General features: G+C 45.0%; 1 protein-coding gene across 1 annotated transcript; it reads right to left on the bottom strand.

Moving 5' to 3' along the window:
• Positions 1–14,013: 14,013 nt before the first annotated feature.
• On the bottom strand, positions 14,014–15,755 carry junb (JunB proto-oncogene, AP-1 transcription factor subunit). The gene has a single exon (XM_033050720.1). The coding sequence runs from the start codon at positions 15,387–15,389 to the stop codon at positions 14,448–14,450; it is 942 nt and encodes a 313-aa protein (XP_032906611.1). The 5' UTR covers positions 15,390–15,755; the 3' UTR covers positions 14,014–14,447.
• Positions 15,756–18,979: the final 3,224 nt, after the last annotated feature.

The following is an 18,979-nucleotide window of genomic DNA, read 5'->3' as shown; positions in this document are numbered from 1 at the left end:
CATGATTGAATAGACTCGATGGGCCGAATGGCCTAATTCTACTCCAATAACATGAACTTTATGTACACTCATTAAGGTTAATTCCTGGATGCAGAATTCGGTTGCTTTAAAATCCCTGCTGACAAAGATAGTGCTAATTAATTTGCAAAGCAAGCAAACAGCATTTAACGAACCAACACACAACCAGCACACAGAAATAAATCTCTCACTAGGTAAAAGTGCCGGGATTTTTATAACCACACATTTTTTTGCAGATAAAGTACATTGTCAGTGTTTAGCTTACAAACAAAATTACCAGGAAGCCGAAACAATCAGACATCAACATTTTCGCAACAGTTTATTCCACAAGTTCGACACCCCTTTACAGATTGGTAGATCATCCCTGATACCCGATGATACTTTACTGTAAGGTAGCACATCTTCAGTAAGATATATCTATCATTCAAAATGATCTGGTGTCTGGCATGCAAGTCTTGGATTAGCGTGAGAGCTTTTGTTGCTTGTTGCTAACTTTCTCTCGATCTTTTATTCAAATGCAATGAAATGAATAATCAGGATTTTTTTAATCCCCTCTACCCAAGTCATTTTATATAGAGGTAAACTTGTAAAGGTGATCTTATTGAGGTGTATAAAATCATGAGAGGAATAGATCGGGTCTCTTGCTCAGAGTAGGTGAATCGAGGACCAGAGGACATAGGTTCATGGTGAAGGGGAAAAGATTTAATAGGAATTTGAGGGGTAACTTTTTCATACAAAGGGCGGTGGATGTATGGAACAAGCTGCCAGAGGAGGTAGTTGAGGCTGGGACTATCCCAACGTTTAAGAAACAGTCAGACAGGTACATGGATAGGACAGGTTTGGAATGATATGGACCAAACGCGGGCAGGTGTGACTAGTGTAGCCTGGACATGTTGGCCGGTGTGGGCAAGTTGGGCCGAAGGGCCTGTTTCCACGCTGTATCACTCTATGACTCGAAGTCAAGTCAAGTTGAGTTTATTATCAAATGCACAACTAGGGTGAGGTACAGGTAAACCAGCATCTGCAGTTCCTTCCTATACAATTAAAATCCTGCTTGGAACAGCATCACGGACTCAGAAAAACAAGCCAAATCATCAACCATTGAAGGAATTAAGGACCAATATATAATTGGCGCTATTACGAGTAAAAAGTTGCAATTTCTTTCATCCCGACCATTTTTAAAATTTGTGGACATTTTATATCGCCAATTATATCGCCATTTTATATTACCAATTATTCTTTTTATATATTTTATATGGACTATTAATAGCCGCTATAGCGGCTCTGAACCGGCCCAGCTGAGTGCCCCCCATCCCACCTGGACTGTCTCCCTCAGATGGTCACATCGCACAGTTTATTTTTTGACATCGGTTGGAAGCTGCATACCAAATCTCGTTGCACTGATGTGCTATGACAATAAAATATATTATTATTATTATTATTAATTTCCATATATCACAAGAGCGTGACTAATATCAATCAGTCCTAGTCTGATGAAGGGTTTAGTCTGGAGCAGTATCAACCCCACAGTATTCTGACAGAGACGGGACCGTCACCAATGCCTGCAAGAATTTCAATCACCTTAACTCTTTTGAAAGTGTGCATCACCAGACTCAGGAACAGCTTCTTCCCCACTGATCAGTCTTCTGAGCGGTCCTTTCATAAGCTAAGGTACTGTCTGATTCACCTCTACCTTGTTGAGGGCTTTGGACTTTGTAACTTTGTAGGAAGGAACTGCAGATGCTGGTTTAAACCGAAGATAGTCTGAAGAAGGGTCTTGACCCGAAACGTCACCCATTCCTCCTCTCCAGAGATGCTGCCTGTCCCGCTGAATTACTCCAGCTTTTGGTGTCTATCTACGCAATCCATTGAACCAGTTAAGATTTACCACCTTGTTAATGCTTTATAAGTCTGCTTCAAAATATGAAGTGCTAACCATTAAGGGCCAAAGTAGGCATTGTCGATCTATCTTTATTAAAATAAATGAATACATTCAGAAGCCAGAATCCTTTGAAAAGCTGCCATTTCCTTGTGGATCTGTGAAGAATATACAAAGGAGGTTTGCATGCACTCAGCTTTGTAAAGGGCCTGTCCCACTTTCACAAGGTAATTCACGAATTCTCCCGAGTTTTCCCCTTGATTCAAACTCGCAGAATGTTCGTAACGAGTCCGTAGGAGTTCGTAGATATATCGTAGCGGCTCGTTATGCCGGCCATAGGTACTCGGGGCATCAGGTAAGTCGGGACGTTTTTTCCAGCCCGATATAAAATGTCCACAAGTAACAAAATGGTCGGGATGAAAGAAATTGCAACTTTTTACTCCTAAAGCCCCTGTCCCACTGTACGAGGTAATTCATGAGTTCTCCCTAGTTTCCCCTGATTCGAACTCGGATAATGTCCCTAGCAGGCCGTAGGAGTCCGTGGACGTCTCGTGGCGGCTCATAATGGTCAACTACGAGTAAAAAGTAACCATTTTTTTCATCACAAGTATTTTTTTACTCGTGGAGATTTTTTACAAGGATGAAAAAACTTCACGAGTTTACCGGATTTCCCGAGTACCTACCGTTAGCATTACGAGTCGCTACGAAACATCCACAAACTCTTACGGGCCCGCTACAGACATTCTCCGTGTTCGAGTCAGGGGAAAACTCGGGAGAACTCGTGAATTACCTCGTACAGTGGGACAGGGGCTTAAAGAGGGCATCAAATTAGTTGTGGGAATTTGTGGACATACTCGTAGGAGTTCGTGAACATGGTCGTGGAAGGTCGTAGGAGTTCGTAGATTACCACAATCTTGTTTTTTTTTTTTAGGTCCTTTAAACTCGGCAGAGATTTTGAATTAAGTCGTGAAAGTGGGACAGGCCCTTTATTAAACTCTATTTAAGAGATGCAGTCAGAAATTATGGTGACATTTGTGGTCAGAGTCATCTAAAAACTGTAGGAGGACTGGTAAGAGAAATGAATGTTTTTATGAGTTGTTGTATTTCATGTATTTATGAGTTACGCCACATTTTTTGGTACAGTTGTCCAATATCTTTATTTCAATACATCTTTTAAGCATAAATAAATTAAAAATCTGTCTGAAGAAAGGTCTCGACCCGAAACGTCGCCCATTCCTTCTCCCCAGAAATGTTGCCTGTCCCACTGAGTTACTCCAGCTTTTTGTGTCTACCTTCGATTTAAACCAGCACCTGCAGTTCTTTCCTACACATAATAAATTAAAAATGCTTGTTTGGGGATGGTTGATGGTGGAGTCAGTGGAAGGGGCAGTGTTTTACACTATCTAATGGACTGGAGTTGTATTTGAGATTCACAGCTACGTAACCAGCTTCTAAATTTACCAGAACTTGGGTTAGTTTCTGGATTTGGGTCATTATTACTGCAAGGATAGATGTTGCATATCAGAGATGCAATCTGTTTTCGGTAAACCTCGCCAGTTCTCTTCAGTGTGAAAATAGCATTGTATAAACACTAATCGCAACAACATTTGTAGAAACGAGGAAATGCAGATGCTGGTTTACCAAGAAAAGACACAAAAGGCTGGAGTAACCCAGCAGGTCAGGCAGCATCCTTGGAGAACATGAGTAGGTGACGTTTCGGGTCAGGACCTTTCTTCAGGCCCTCTGCAGAACCCTGCTGTTTATTTAGCAATAAACTTTCCTCAGATTTTAGTCACGGCTCAAACCAGTCTTTGTATAGAGCCACAGATGTATACAGCATTGTAACAGGCCCTTCAGCCCATCTAGTCTGTGCTGACCATCAACATTGCTTTAAACCAACTCTCCACTATCCCATCACTCCCCCAGTTTCTACCACTCATCCACACTTAAGGGGCAATTTGCAGTGCCCATTTTCTTTCGCCTTATACACTGTCGAATATATAAAGATGCTTTATAGGAATGCTGACACAAAAGCTGGAGTAACTCAGCGGGTCAGACAGCATTTCTGGTGAAAAAAAAAAAGTGACGTTTCGTGTCTAGACCTTTCTTCAGACTTTACTAGAATGCCAGACACAAAATGCTGGAAATACTCAGCGGCCTTGCTGCAGGCCTTGCCGAGACAGCGTGAGGTATAAATGGAGTCAATAGGTTGGTTTGTGTGATGGTCTGGGGCTGCGTCCACAATTCGCTGCAATTTCTTGCGGTCTTGGATGGAGCTGTTCCCAAGCCAAGCTGCGATGCATCCTGTTACAATGCTTTCTATGGTGCATCTGTAGAGGTTTGTGAGAGTTGTAGGGATATGCCGACATACCAGCTACTTCTTATGGAAACTGCCTAAAGGCAGAGAGCTTTGGAAACACCTCTCCCTTTATTGAAAATGATCGGTGTCTGACAATAGACATGGGGCGCATAAAGTGTTAGCTTTGGTTTTAGATATACAGCATGGAAACAGGCCCATGTAGGAAGGAACTGCAGCTTGTTTACACTGAAGATAGACACAAAATGCTGGAGTAACTCAGCGGGTCAGGCAGCATCACTGGAGAGAAGGAATAGGTGAGGTCTGAAGAAGTTGTCTTGCGCTGAAACATCACCTATTCCTTTTCTCTAGAGATGCTGCCTGAACCGCTGAGTTACTCAAGCATTTTGTGTCTATCTTCAATGGAAACAGGCCCTTTGGCCCACACCAAACATAGATCACCCCTGCACACTATTTCTATGTTATCCCACTTTCTCATCCATCCCTAACACACTATGGCCAATTTTACAGAGGTCAATTAACCCATAAGCCTTTGGGTTGTGAGAGGAAACCGGAGCACCCGGAGGAAACCCACACGGTCACAGGGAGAACGTGCAAACTCCACAGAGACAATTCCTGAGGTTAGCTCTACCAGCTGCCCCACTGTGTCTACGGTAGACAAAAATGCTGGAGAAACTCAGCGGGTGCGGCAGCATCTATGGAGCGAAGGAAATAGGCAACGTTTCGGGCCGAAACCCTTCCTCAGATCCTATGTCTAAGCATGGACACAGGATATATACACACTGATCACTGGGACGACAGATGGCACAATGGGCTAAGTGTTCGGCTGGCAACCGGAAGGTAGCTGGTTCGAATCCCGCTTGGAGTGCATACTGTCGTTGTGTCCTTGGGCAAGACACTTCACCCACCTTTGCCTGTGTGTGTCCTTGGGCAAGACACTTCACCCACCTTTGCCTGTGTGTGTGGATGTAATTATGTGAAGCACTTTGGGGTCAATGCAAGTTGACTAAAAATGTGCTATATAAATAAAGAAATTTAAATTTAATTTGATCAGTGTCATAAACATGAAGAACTACATAAAGTACAAACTCCATTTCAATTCACAGAACTGGTAACTGGTAAAGGCATTGCCTTTACAGAAGAAAATGTTGGACTTATTATACGTGTGTACAAACACGCAATAAAATGATCCAAATTAGCTCATCTCATGATTTGTGTCACTTTCCTCTGACATCATCATAACAGAAATTATGTCATGTCTCTTAAAGCTGCAACGACACAGAAATAGTCAAATCAAATACAGTCAAAACTGGAAATACACATTGAAGCTTCATCCAAAATTTCACTGATGTCAAGCCGTTATAATTCTATGTACTTCCTGTATCTATTTCACTGCCAAGGCAAAAGGTATATAAGTATAAAACACACCCTTCAGATTTATTTCCTGAATAAAGTCTATTTTGAAATTTAAAAAAACTAAATATTATTGCCCTATCATGTATCTATACACTGTAATGGCCTGATTGTAATCATATATAGCCGTTCTGCTGACTGGATAGCACGCAACAAAAGCTTTTCACTGTATCTGTTTCCTATTTCACAAGGACAATGAAGTCTTGCATTATTTTTGTTTCTTATTCCTGTCAGATGACAGTTGTTCTATCCTGAACGTGGCTGTGCCCATGAAGTTTAATACTCTATTCAATATTTTAAACGTGGATTTGCATTGCAACCCTAGGTTCATCAAGCTGTTAGAACTGTGGCGAGTTAGTCATAGGGCAAAGGGAGCTGTAACCATTTATCTGTGTTGGCCTGTGAAACGTTCACCAGGTCCTGCTGGGAAGATGGATGTTTTTGCAGTCAGACCTTTAAACAAAACGTTATTTTAGGGCCTGATTTCGTCTTTTCTTGAAAGCGTCGCTTTATAAAAATAGATCTATTTGCAAATTGGAGTTTTTTTTAAATTCCTTCTCTACGCGCTTTGAACGCCAGTTTGGAAACTCCAGCTGCTCTGGATCAACACGTAGGCGGGGGTTCCCGGAAAGCCAGCCGCTCCGACGTCACAATCATTCCGACATGCCCATATATGGACTTGGTTTCCGCAAGACGACGCGGAAAGCCCCGGTCACCCGCTTGACGTAAGCATTGGCACACCCTGTAACTACCAAACATGTCTACAGCTTTTACACAATCTCAAGGTAGGGCAGGAAACGAATGTCAACTAGCCTTCACACGATCATCACATTTTACCACATCAGACCAGAAGCACATGTCAGCATTCATTTCCATTTGTAAGGAAATATATGTTAAAAAAAATCCGAAATAAATAATTGAAAATTCAATTGTTATTGAGTCTGAAGAAGGGTCTTGACCCCGAAACGTCACCCATTCCTTCTCTCTAGAGATGCTGTCTGAACTGCTGAGTTACTCCAGCATTTTGTGCCTATCTTCGGTTCAAAGCAGCATCTGCACATTGAAAATTCAGATACGTATGAATGAATGTCAATTAAAACAAAATTCGAAGAAGGGTAGCGTCCATTTTCTCTAGATATGCTGCCTGACCCGCTGAGTGCTTTTTGCATACCTTTCATTGAATTGTTCTAATAATTTACCGTCTGGATCATCAGTGTGAAGAAGGGTCTCCACCCATTCCTTCTCTCCAGAGATGCTGTCTGAACCACTGGGTTACTCCAGCATTTTATGTCTATGATAATAACCAACATCTGCAGTTCCCTGGTAGACAAAAGTGCTGGAGAAACTCAGCGGGTAAGGCAGCATCTATGGAGTGAAGGAAATAGGCAACGTTTGGGGTCGAAACCCTTCTTCAGACTGTTCCCTGTTACATTAAACCGAAATGTAACATGTCAATGTTAAACAGATCATCTGAAGGAAAAGATTGACGTGTATTTATTTTAGTTTTGTGTGTGTTGTTTTACATTGTGTTAAGTGGAGGCACAGTGAAAAAACGAATCTTTTCATTGTGAAGGTCAAGAATGTTTAGCTTGGAAAGAATTGCTATGCTGTATCTATTACCGTTGTCAGTATTGGCAGGCTTTACCTCAACATTATTAGGAATTTATGCTTATAGGTTTCAGCAGAATATACTTGATGTGTGTGGGGCAAGGTTTTTAACAGAGGGTGGTGGGGGCCTGGAGCGGTGGTGGAGGCAGATATGATAGTGGTGTTTAAGAGGTTTTTAGATAGACACATGCAGGGAAGGGAGGGGTATGCATCATGTGCAGACAGATAAGTTTATCTTGGCATCATGTTAAGCAGACATTGTGGATCGAAGGCCGTGCTCTTGTACTGTTCTGTTAATATATATGTTGAACACAATTTGGCTGTATCCATATGCACCTTCCCAGGACAGGCTTTAGTTTATAGGTTCTCCTATTACTGAACCCTGACCCTATATCCACAGTCCTTTTGCCATTTAATCTTTGAGGCGCACAAGAGTGGGAAAAAAACTGCCTGGAGGAACTCAGAAGATTAGACAGCGTCCGCGGAGGGAAATGGACAAATATTTTGAGTTAGGACCTGACTTTCAATGCATCCATACGTTCGTAGAGTCATAGAGTGATACAGCGTGGAAACAGGCCCTTCGGCCCAACTTGCCCACACCAGCCAACATGTCCCAGCTACATTAATCCCACCTGCCTGTGTTTGGCCCATATCCCTCCAAACCTGTCTTATCCATGTAATCTTTCCTAACATTCCATGATCACATTGAATGGTGGTGCTGGCTCAAAGGGCCGAATGACCTACTACTGCACCTGTTGTCTATTGTCCATTGTCTATTTCCAATAATCATACCTAACATTTACCATATCGAATACCTTCTCAGCTAATCTTCCCTCACTTTCACTTTTTCGTTATGCTTTACACATTTGCACTGTTTTTCTTTCTGTTATAGTCAGCTGAGACATTCACTCTCTCTGTCTGCGAAAGCTTCCTGTCACATGAAGCCTTTTTGTGCTGTTGAGTCCTTTCATCGGCTTTCTCACAGCTGAAGTGTTTAGGCTTTGTGTCTTCTGAGAGGTACTGCAGTGGGCAGGCTCCCTTGTACCACAGCACATTAGCAACTCGTAACTGAAGAAGGGTCTTGACCTGAAATGTCACCCATTCCTCCTATCCAGAGTTGCTGCCTGTCCCGCTGAGTTACTCCAGCATTTTGTGTAATATAACTACTTCTATATAACTACTATCTATCTTGGCTCTCTCAGAAGAAAACCTCATTCAATTGCATCCGGACATCATCATTTTTGTACTCAACTGATTGCAATGTACTTAGGGACTGAAAGATACAGCATGGAAACAGGTCTTTGGCTTGCCGAGTCCATGCCGACTATCGATCACCCGCTCACACACTAGTTCTGTGTTATCCCACTTTCTCATCCACTCCCGACACACTAGGGGCAATTTCACAGAGGCCAATTAACCCACAAACCCGCATGTCTGTGGGATGTGGGACGAAACCAAAGCACTCGGAGGACACCCATGTGGTCACAGGGAGAACATGCAAACTCCACACTGACAGCACCCTAGGTCAGGATCGAGCTTAGATCTCTGGCACCGTGAGGCAGTGGTTCTACCAGCTGTGTTGCCCTAGTGCACTGGGGGAATCTTTATGTTATCAAATAATAAAGGATGCACCATATAATGTGTCTCATCTAGTGAGACCATACACCTTTGGTTGAAGTGCGGTGTGAATCTTGCTTTTTAATTCCACAATTTACCCTTTCGATGTACAATCAAGTCTCCATCTTGGAGGACACTGGATGTTCAGTGGCGGAGCATAGATTGACAGCGTTTCGGACAAGTAGGGATCGGGGCACATGGTGATGGAATGCATTCACAGGGCACACATAGTGCTTGTAGGTGTGTACAAGATCAAAGGGCCAAATGGCCTACCTTTGCTTCTGTGGCCTGTCACTAGTCTCTGTTTTTGTAAATGTAAGATCCAGAGCAAACAGTTTCAATGTGTTTAACTGGGTGATAATTATCACCTACATTCCTGACGTAGGAAAGAAGCCTATGACTTGTGAGTAAATGTTATGTACAGATTCCTCAGTTTCTTACAAAATTATTAGTTTTGGGAACTCTAATCAGTCTTAGTCTTAGGAACTTAACAGCTTACAACCCAGTGGTAAGAATATTGATTTCTCTAATCTCAAGTAACCCTTGCAACCCCTCTAACCTTGCGTTCCCCCCCCACCCCTAGCTTCAAAGTCAGAAGAAGGGTTTCGGCCCGAAACGTCGCCTATTTCCTTCGCTCCATAGATGCTGCTGCACCCGCTGAGTTTCTCCAGCAATTTTGTGTAGCTTCAAAGTCGGCTTGTTGAGTCTCATTGTCTGCAAATCATTTTCACCCAGCCCACAGCAAACAATGGCCCGTTTCCTTCATCATCATTACTTTTTTGCATATCTTTCGTTCATTTGCTCTGCATCACCATCTATATCTCTCGTTTCCCTTTCCCCTAACTCTCAGTGTGAAGGTCTCGACCTGATACATCACCTATTCCTTTTCACCAGAGATGCTGCCTGACCCGCTGAATTACTCCAGCTTTTTGTGTCTATCGTCAGTTTAAACCAGCGTCTGCAGTTCCTTCCTTAACATAATAACGCATTCTTGTGAAGTGTCATGACCAAAAGCAGGTGTGATAATATAATTGAGCAAGTGTGCCTATACACTTTCCTTCCTGCCTCCCCCCAAGGTGGAGGTTCAACCAGGGATCCAATTGCAAAGGTGCCTACAATGTTAATTATAAAACAGAAACTTAAACAGTAAGCATTCACTACTCAGTCAGGGGATCTAACCATCACAGTGAGACTTATCATGTGCTCCACAAGTACTTGAGAGATTCTTTGCCCTATTCTTGCTAATGAGATGGAAGGCATTAGATTCAGAAGGAGAACAGAATTCTCCACATTATCTGGTCAATGCATTTCCTTCTTTGCTAAAAATCTATTATCTGATTTATGTCCTTATTATCTGTGACTTTGCTCCTAGGAAACCAGCTTCTTATGTTACAGTGGTGTTTACATTTAATACACCTCGCAATGTATGTCTCTGGACCCCAGATCATGAAATATCCCCCTGGCAACACCAGAAGCAGGAATCCTAGCTGGAAATGTCCTTTACTGGCACCAGATTCAAAGAGATGTGAGCTTAAACTATTCAATGTTTTCTGCAGGTAAAATAAACAGTGGCCTGGCACCTTTTGAGTTCAAGAGGGAACGGTGTCCAATACCGATACCTGTGGCATGGCAAGGCGATAGCTTTCTGAAACAGCTGCTGAAAGCCAGGAAAAAGACAGACTACGATTCAGATCACTTTGACTGAACCTCTGTTTCAGGGCGAAGAGAGACACACAATGCTGGAGTAACTCAGGCAGCAATACTACTAACTCAGGCACCACCTCTGGAGAGAAGGAATGGGTGACGTTTCGGGTCGAGAGCCTTCTTCAGGCTGAGAGAAACGAGAGATATGGAAGGGTAAGGTGTGAAAATGAGAGATCAAAGGGGATGAAGTTCAAGGGAAAAGTAGAGCAGATCATTGTTAGCTCAGGGAAGGTGACAACGAGGCATATAAAGTAACATTTAATCAGGATGGTCAAACTAGTCAGAGAACTGGGATGGGAGAGGGATGGAGAGAGAGGGAAAGCAAGGGTTACTTGAAGTTAGAGAAATCACTGGGGTGTAAGCTGCCCCAGAGAAATATGAGGTGCTGTTTCTCTAATCTGCAGTGGAGGAGGTCCAGGACATAAAGATCAGTATGGGAATGGGAGGGGGAGTTAAAGTGTTTAGCAATTGGGAGATCATGTAGGTTTAGGAGGACTGAACGGAGGTGTTCAGCGAAACAGCGTTTCAGGCCAATGAACACAGCTTCTATGGCTGGTGACGACACTATCAATGGATTTCAACCATGCAAAATAGACTTGTTTATTCTAGAAATCCTAAAAGAATCCAAAAACCCATTAAGACTCATCCTTCTCCAACTTTTACCTTTTTCAAAATGCCGTGAATTCAGCTGCAGGGTTTTACCTTGAAGATGAACCAAACATTTATCATTCTTTGTATAAGAAGAGACTGCAGATGCTGGTTTACACCGAAGATAGACACAGAATGCTGGAGTAAATCAGCGGGACATGCAGCATCTCTGGAGAAGAGGAATAGGTGACGTTTCGATCAAAACCCTCTGAGTTACTACAACACTTAGCATCTCCCTCTCCGGTGTATTCATTTCTCTTTGATTGCAAAACTTTAATCGATCAGGTAGATAGTTTCATTCGAACCATTATCATAACCATTACACACTTCTCTCAATCCTTTTGGCTTTTCTCACTCCTTTTGGTTGCATCTTCCTACAGAGGTAGACCTAATCATAGAGTCATACAACATGTAAACAGGCACTTTAGCCCAACTTGCTCACACCGTCCCATCTACACTAGTCTCACCTGCCTGCGTTGGGCCCATAATCCCTCTAAACCTGTTCCATCCATGTACCTGTTCAATTGTTTCTTAAACTTTGCAATAGTCCCTGCCTCAACTACCTCCTCCTGCAGCTCGTTCCATACACCCACCACATTTTGTGTGAAAAAGTTCAATCAATCAATAGGACAACCGAACAGTCTGACTGTCTCCGATTACATTTTATCTATTTGCTTTATTGTTCCCTTCTCCCAGCTAACAATGATCTATTCTACATGTTCCTTGATCTCCACCCACTTTGTTTTGTTTTCACACCTTAAACTTCCTTATCTCTCTATCTCCCTCTCCCCAGACTTCAGTCTGAAGAAGGGTATTGACCCAGAATGTCACCCATTCCTTCTATCCAGAGATGCTACCTGGCCCGCTGAGATACTCCAGCATTTTGTGTCTATTTTCAGTTTAAACCAGCATCTGCAGTCTGAAGAAGGGTCTGTAGAAGCTGGTTTAACCATTCTACACATTTCATCTGCAGTTCCTGCTTACACAGCACAAACGGGAAGCTGTTCAAACTCTCTTGCCTCCACTTCAGAACCAATGTCACCCTAGCTTTGAACATCGAGCTGCCGAGCATAATGACGTTTGCAGGCAGGCATGTTCGAAGGCTGAGCTCCAGATCATTGAAACACAGAAGAGATTAATATCCATGAAACTAGGTCCTCTACCAACCCATCCCTCATAACACCGCCCACTGACATGACGAGACCTTGGGCAATATGGGCCACTTCTCTTATCATGGAACACACCACTCAAAGGCAGGCATCGATGATAATATTCACCAGTGCCCTCAGTAAACACCAGCACTGCTTTTGAACATCGGAGGAACAGAGTGCTTGAAGGTCAAGACCTCAAACTAACACAAGCCTCATGGTCTCTGGGGTAGCAATGATTCCTGTATTTTTCTGAACCCTATAGAAAGAAAACCTGCAAGCACTCTGGATGTCCCGATTCATTCTGGCCTTATCTCATCTCCAGTTAATTCCACTTCAACTTTCAGTCTGAGAACATCACCTATTCTTTTTCTCCAGAGATGCTGCCTGACTCACTGAGTTGCTGCAGGATGTTGTGTCTAGTTTCAACTTGAACTGTACCCGCTGTTTCCTTGGTTGACCCAATCAATGCCCCTTCACCTCTCCTTTCTGGAGTTGACTTCTTTCTGGACATTGGGTTGCTTGCTTCAGTATCTTACTTACTCTATTATTCCTCATGCAAGATAGACACAAAATGCTGGAGTAACTCAGCGGGACAGGCAGCATCTCGGGAGAGAAGGAATGGGTGACATTTCGGGTCGAGGCCCTTCTTCAGACTGAGAGTCAGGAGCAAAGATCACTCTTTGGTCAGGAGTGGGGGGGAAGAAAACATTCCTCATGCAAATGCAGATTGCAATGGTGAGAAGGCTCTACAATGACAACACAGAGGGGGGGAGTGGACACCAGGCTCAATTCCGATGGATTTGCTTCCAACCCCCAAGAGAGCTGGTGAGGATTCCGGGAAAGGAAGTCTCTCTGCATCCCAGCTGGATGTTATCCCGACTTTCCCTTGAGATTCTTAGTGAGCCCAGACAGGAACCAGAGACGGGTCGAAATCTTTGGATAAGCCACCTCCCTTCCAACTCTTTCAAAGAAAAGATAATGAATCTTCCAGCCTGCATAGTGCTACCTAGGATACCCTAAAAGGCCATTCAGCCCAACCGCTTCATGCTGGCATTTATGGTTTCAGGAGTCTATGTTAGTGTAGCTCCCATTCCCTTCTCCCTCACCCATTTGTCCAGTTTCTCCCAGGATATATTGATCATCCTCCCCTCAACCACATTCTCACCCACCTCTCCTTAAGTTTCTGCCGAATTCCCCCGTTGGATATCTTGGTGACCGTCTCTCCACACAAACAGATGTACTCTCCCGCATTCACTTTAACAAAGGCTGACATTACTTTAAGAGTCTCTGTCACTTCAGAATCTCCCCCACCCCACCAGTTTACGACACCCTTTACAACCTGAGACCGGGTTAAGAAGAGGCTGTGATTTGAAGGCATCTATGGCTTCTCCCCCCCGTCCCGTTCCCCAGACACCTTCTTTCTGACGCGGTTATATGTAATGTGAGAGAGAGCAGGAAAAAGTCACCGCCTCGAACTCCCCCCCAATCTGTTCTCGGATATCACACTTGTGCCAACAACACCAGCTTTCTGCAGAAAGATGCACGAAATCAGATGGTTATCTCCACTCCCGAGAACTCGGGGAGAACAAATTCCACAACCAGTTAAGTATTGATAAAAGGAAAAAAGACACACACACACACACACACACAGTGCGTAATCGAATTCACAGTACAAAGTATTTACTTAAACACAAGCAATACCACAGACATATCAAATAAAACACAACTTTTTAAACCCAGTTTGTTAAAAACTAAACCAGGAAGAAAAACAAACTCGAAAACGAGAGACAAAATAATAATTTACAATCGAACGGCGGTGCGACCCCGGTCGCGTTTTATTCCTATTATACCAAGTCCATGAAAGAGTCCCAATCTCTCCAGCGCGTCTCCGGCCTCCGCCGGCCAGTTCACCACACCCCCACTTGTCCAGTTCAGTGTTTTGTTTTGCATTTGGAGGGATCAGTGCTTCAGAAAGGCATCTCGCTCTCCCTCTGCTCCTCGAAGCAGCTTCCAAAGAATCTTCCTCATTCCCTCGCTAGTTTTTTTGTGATGGCTCCATTTTTTTCCTCTTTCTTCCTGCCCCGTCTCACGCTCAGAAACCTTGTAGTTTTTGGTTTATTACAATCTGGCAGCCACTGCTGATATGAGTCATGACTTTTTGTTTGAGCTGAGAGACTTGGTCTCGCAGGACGGTGGCGGTGGAGGCTAACCCAGCATTGTCCGATTTCAAATTCTTCACTTTGTCCTCAAGTCTGGATATTCTCTCCAGTTTCCTCTTGCGACACTTGGACGCGGCCACCCGGTTCCTCAGGCGCTTCCTCTCCGCCTTGATGCGCTCTTGGTTCTCCATGTCAATGGGAGAGAGCGGCGGGGTCTCGCCTCGGCTCTGTACCTCGGGCACCGTCTGAGGTTCTTCCTTAAGGGTCTGCAACCGCGGGTGACCCATGGGCACCGGCGCCAAGTTGTAGGCGATGGGTTGAGGGGGCAGGTAGCTGATGGTGGCCGTTGGGTAGCTGGTCCCGGCCGAGATAGCGTTGGAATTGTAGGCGGTGAGGTTGGTGTAGACCGGGGGCACCTCGGAGGGTCCCGTGGTCCCATAGCCATTGCTGGCGTTGCAGTTCATTCCAGGGCCGGAGATGGACACGTTAGGCGCGACATGATTGATCTTGTGTAGCTCTTCCAGCGCCTTCACGAAGCCGTCCGCGAACCCTTCCTGTTCGTCCGTGATGTTCCTTGCACAGAAGTACTGACCAGGGGTGGGCGTGGTGGTTATCACGCCATTGCTCGATTGGATGATCAGACGCTCCAGCTCTGGAGAGGCGAGTTTGAGGAGACCCGAGTCGCCGCCGCTCAACAGCGCGTCCTCCGGGTTCCTCGGCTGGGCTTTCAAACACCGAGACTGCTCCACCAAGTTGAGATTCATGCCGGCCTTGAAATACTTGGAGCCGTACTCGTGGAGAGCGCCGTCTGGTGCCCCGTAACCCGTGAAGAATGAATCGTCGTGATAAAATGGTTGCTCCATCTTCGTAGACATAGAATTCACTTGTGGTGGGGGGAGATAGAGAGGGCGAGAGGGAGAAAGAGTCCAGAGAGGGTTTTATTGCTGAATCGGGTGTCCGCCACTCGAGTTACAGCCGCGGCGAGACTGGGGTAGAAATGACAACGTCCCCTCTCGAGTCCACACTAGGTTCGTAGCTTCTCCCTCGGTTCCCCGTTTCTGACCCGGGACGGCCGCAGCAATCGGGGCAAGAGTGTCCGTTTAGGTTGCTGGTGTTGGGGGTTGAGCCTGTGTCTGTGACTCCTGGATTCGAGTGAACAGTCAGTCTCTCCCTCTCTCCTGTAACGCCTGTAGTACAATCCTGCAGGCTACTGTACTCGCTCACGCTGCCATGACTTCTTAAATAGGCGAGATGATGTCAGTGTGCCTGCCCACTTGATTGGTTTTGTGTGTGCGTGTGTGCTGTGTTATTTTTCCCCCCTCTCTCTCTCTCACTCTCAACATTAGAGGCCAGCAGTGAGCTTACAAAACTGGTTAACCCTCTTGTTACTGAACGTCGAGGTTTGACAGACACAAAAAGCTGAAGGAATGGGTGGCGCTTCGGATCGAGACCTTTCTTCAGACAGCCGGGCTATTCTCATTTCTCTTAACATCGGCTCCTATCATTGCTGGGGTTTTTTAAACAAAAATATCAAGTCAGACACGTGAATGAAGAAAAAGCCTCATATGTTTTAATGTCTAAGAAGGAACTGCAGATGCTGGAAAATCGGTAGACAAAAATGCTGGAGGAACTCTGAAGAAGGGTTTCGACCAGAATCGTTGCCTATTTCCCTCGCCTCACCCGCTGAGTTTCTCCAGCATTTTTGTCCGCCTTGTATGGTTTAATAGCGACTTGAACATTCATTCTCATGTTTGGAACAGTGCTAGGGATTATTGTTTGATGAACGGTCCCGACCCGAAACGATGCTATCCCCTTTCCTCCTGAGATGCCGCCTGACCCGCTGAGTCACTCCCGCACTTTGTGTCTATCTTCGGTATAGACCAGCATCTGCAGTTCCTTCCCACACCCGAACTGAGGGATGTTGTATTGTGTCATTTCGCGTTGCTAAGGGCCGGCGGCCAAGAACAACGCTGACCAGGGAAATAAAGGATTTTCTCAGCTGAAGAGCTCATGGATGGATTTTTTTAAACAAGATTTATGCGATCAACTGAATTTAAATTCCCACAAAGTGCTGGAGTAATTCAGTGCGCCCGCTGAGTTACTCCAGCACTTTGTCTCTTTTTTTGTGTGTAAACCGGCATCTGCAGTTCCTTATTTCCAGAATCTAAATTCCCAGTTATCCTGATGGGGATTTGAAGACTAGGATTACCGGTTTAGTGAAAACACAACAGATAGACTAGTCAATCCCATCTCACAGAGTCTAAATGACCAGCGCAAATAAAAGTAATCCTTGGTGTACGATTTTGCAATATTTGCGGGGGTTCTGGTTGTAGTGTTCTTCAAAATGGTGTCAGGGGAAGGCACAGGACGACTCTACAGTTAATGACACACTCCTATAATCACACTCCTATATTGTAATACCGGAAACGTGGGAGTCAGTTGAGCATAGCAGGATCCCACCGTGACAATAGAAAAGTATCGGCTGTTACAGTGGGTCTCCTTACAGAACCTTGAATATTAGAGTCTAAAGGGCCTGTCCCACTTACGCGACCTTTACAGGCGACTGCCGGCACACGTCATAGGTCGCCGAAATTTTCAAACATGTTGAAAATTCAGCGGCGACCAGAAAGACGCTACGACTCTTTGGAGACCTCTCACTACCATGGACTGTATGGTCGTGGGAGGTCTCCTATGGTCGTGAGAGGTCTCCAAAGAGTCGTGGCGTCTTTCTGGTCGCCGCTGAATTTTCAACATGTTGAAAATTTCGGCGACCTATGACGGGTGCCGGCAGTCGCCTGTAAAGGTTGCGTAAGTGGGACAGGACCTTTACAGTCCGACAGCGCAGAAACAGGCCATTCGGCCCAGCTCATCCATGCTGACCAAGATGCCCCATCTAAAGCTCGTCCCATTTGCCCATATCTATCCGAACCTTTCCTATCCATGTGCCTATTTGTGTCTTGTAAAAGCTGTTATAGCACCTACCTCAACTACCTCCACTGGCAGCTGGTTCCATATGCCCACCACTCTCTGAGTGAAAAAGTTACCCCTCAGGTTCCTACTAAATCTTGCTCCCCTCCCCTTAAACCTATGCCCTCTGGTTCTTGATTCTCTCTACCCTAGGTAAAAGACTGTGCATTCACCCCATCCTGCTCATCATTTTGTACACCTCTATAGGACCCCCCCTCAGCCTCCTGCAATCCAAGGAATAATGTCCTAGCCTGCCCAACCTCTCCCTATAGCTCAGACCCACGAGTCCTGGTAACATCTTCGTAAATCTCCTCCAAAGTCTATGCGTTGGCTAAGATGCTTTGTCCAGCTGCTGGGTTGTGTTGTATGTTGGGCGGTTGGTCCAAAAGGGTGTAACTGGAGTGATTGTGCAACCAGGATAGGTGTCACCCGAAGCTCGGATGAGAAGCTGCAATGGGCAGGCACTCTGTTGGACTAGCCAGTGAGTTCAACAGAGAATAACCGAAAGTGCCGGGGGAAACTCAGAACAATGGATAGGCACATGGATATGCAGGGAATGGCGGGATGTGGATCACATGCAGACAGAGGACATTAGTTTTTCTTGGCATCATGTTCGGCATGTACATTGTGGGCCTGAAGGGCTGTTCCTGCAGTGTACTCTCCTACACTCTATGCTCTGTCAACTCAGTGGGTAAAGCAGCATCTGGGGAGAGAATGTGTCAGATTCCGATTCAGATTCCGATTCGGAATCACCAAGGTGCAGAGTTAAGTAAGTTAACAGCTGCAGGGAAGAAGCTGTTCCTGAACCTGCTGGTCCGGCAATGGAGGGACCTGTCGGTGATGCTTCAGGTCGAGTCCCCTCTTAAACAGAGAAACAGAGAAGAAACAGAGAAGCCAAGACTCGTCTTCAGACTCTTAATCAGAGGATCAAACAGTTAAAGTTCAGGCAGTTAAACAGAGAAGGTTCTTTCTACACAGAGATCTATTAATACTGGGAGTGGGAAGCTACCCGTATTAGCCAGGCGTTAAACCATCAGCAATTAGTAACCCTTCTTCGAATGAGTGCTGATGAACAAGACAAAGATTGGGTATAATTTGATGTACCTCACGATCAAATAGATGTTGTACACTTAACTGCAAAGACTGACTCATCCCCCAACTCAGCACTTGATCCTTCAGCGGCAGTTGTGCAGAAATCCACAGTGCCCAATGCAGCATACAACATGGCATCATGCCACAATCCAAACAAGCATCCCAGACCTTTGTATGTAATGTTGTAACACTTGCCAGAGAGAATGTTGCTGAAGCAGGGTCTTCATCATTCATCTGGGATGCTGCTTTCTCTCATCTGCCAGTGACTTGGGTTTGACATCCCGAGACCTGAGTGCTGTCTGTGTGGAGTTTGCAAGTTCTCCCTGTGTCCCTTTGGGGTTCTCTGGTTCCGTCTCTGGTTCCGTCCCACATGCCAGCGAGGTGGGGGATGGTAGGTCAGATGTTA

Source organism: Amblyraja radiata, chromosome 35, assembly GCF_010909765.2.
Source record: "Amblyraja radiata isolate CabotCenter1 chromosome 35, sAmbRad1.1.pri, whole genome shotgun sequence".
In the NCBI taxonomy this organism is placed as follows: domain Eukaryota; kingdom Metazoa; phylum Chordata; class Chondrichthyes; order Rajiformes; family Rajidae; genus Amblyraja; species Amblyraja radiata.
Note: the sequence above shows the minus strand (reverse complement) of the source record. Positions and strands in the feature narration are given on the sequence as shown.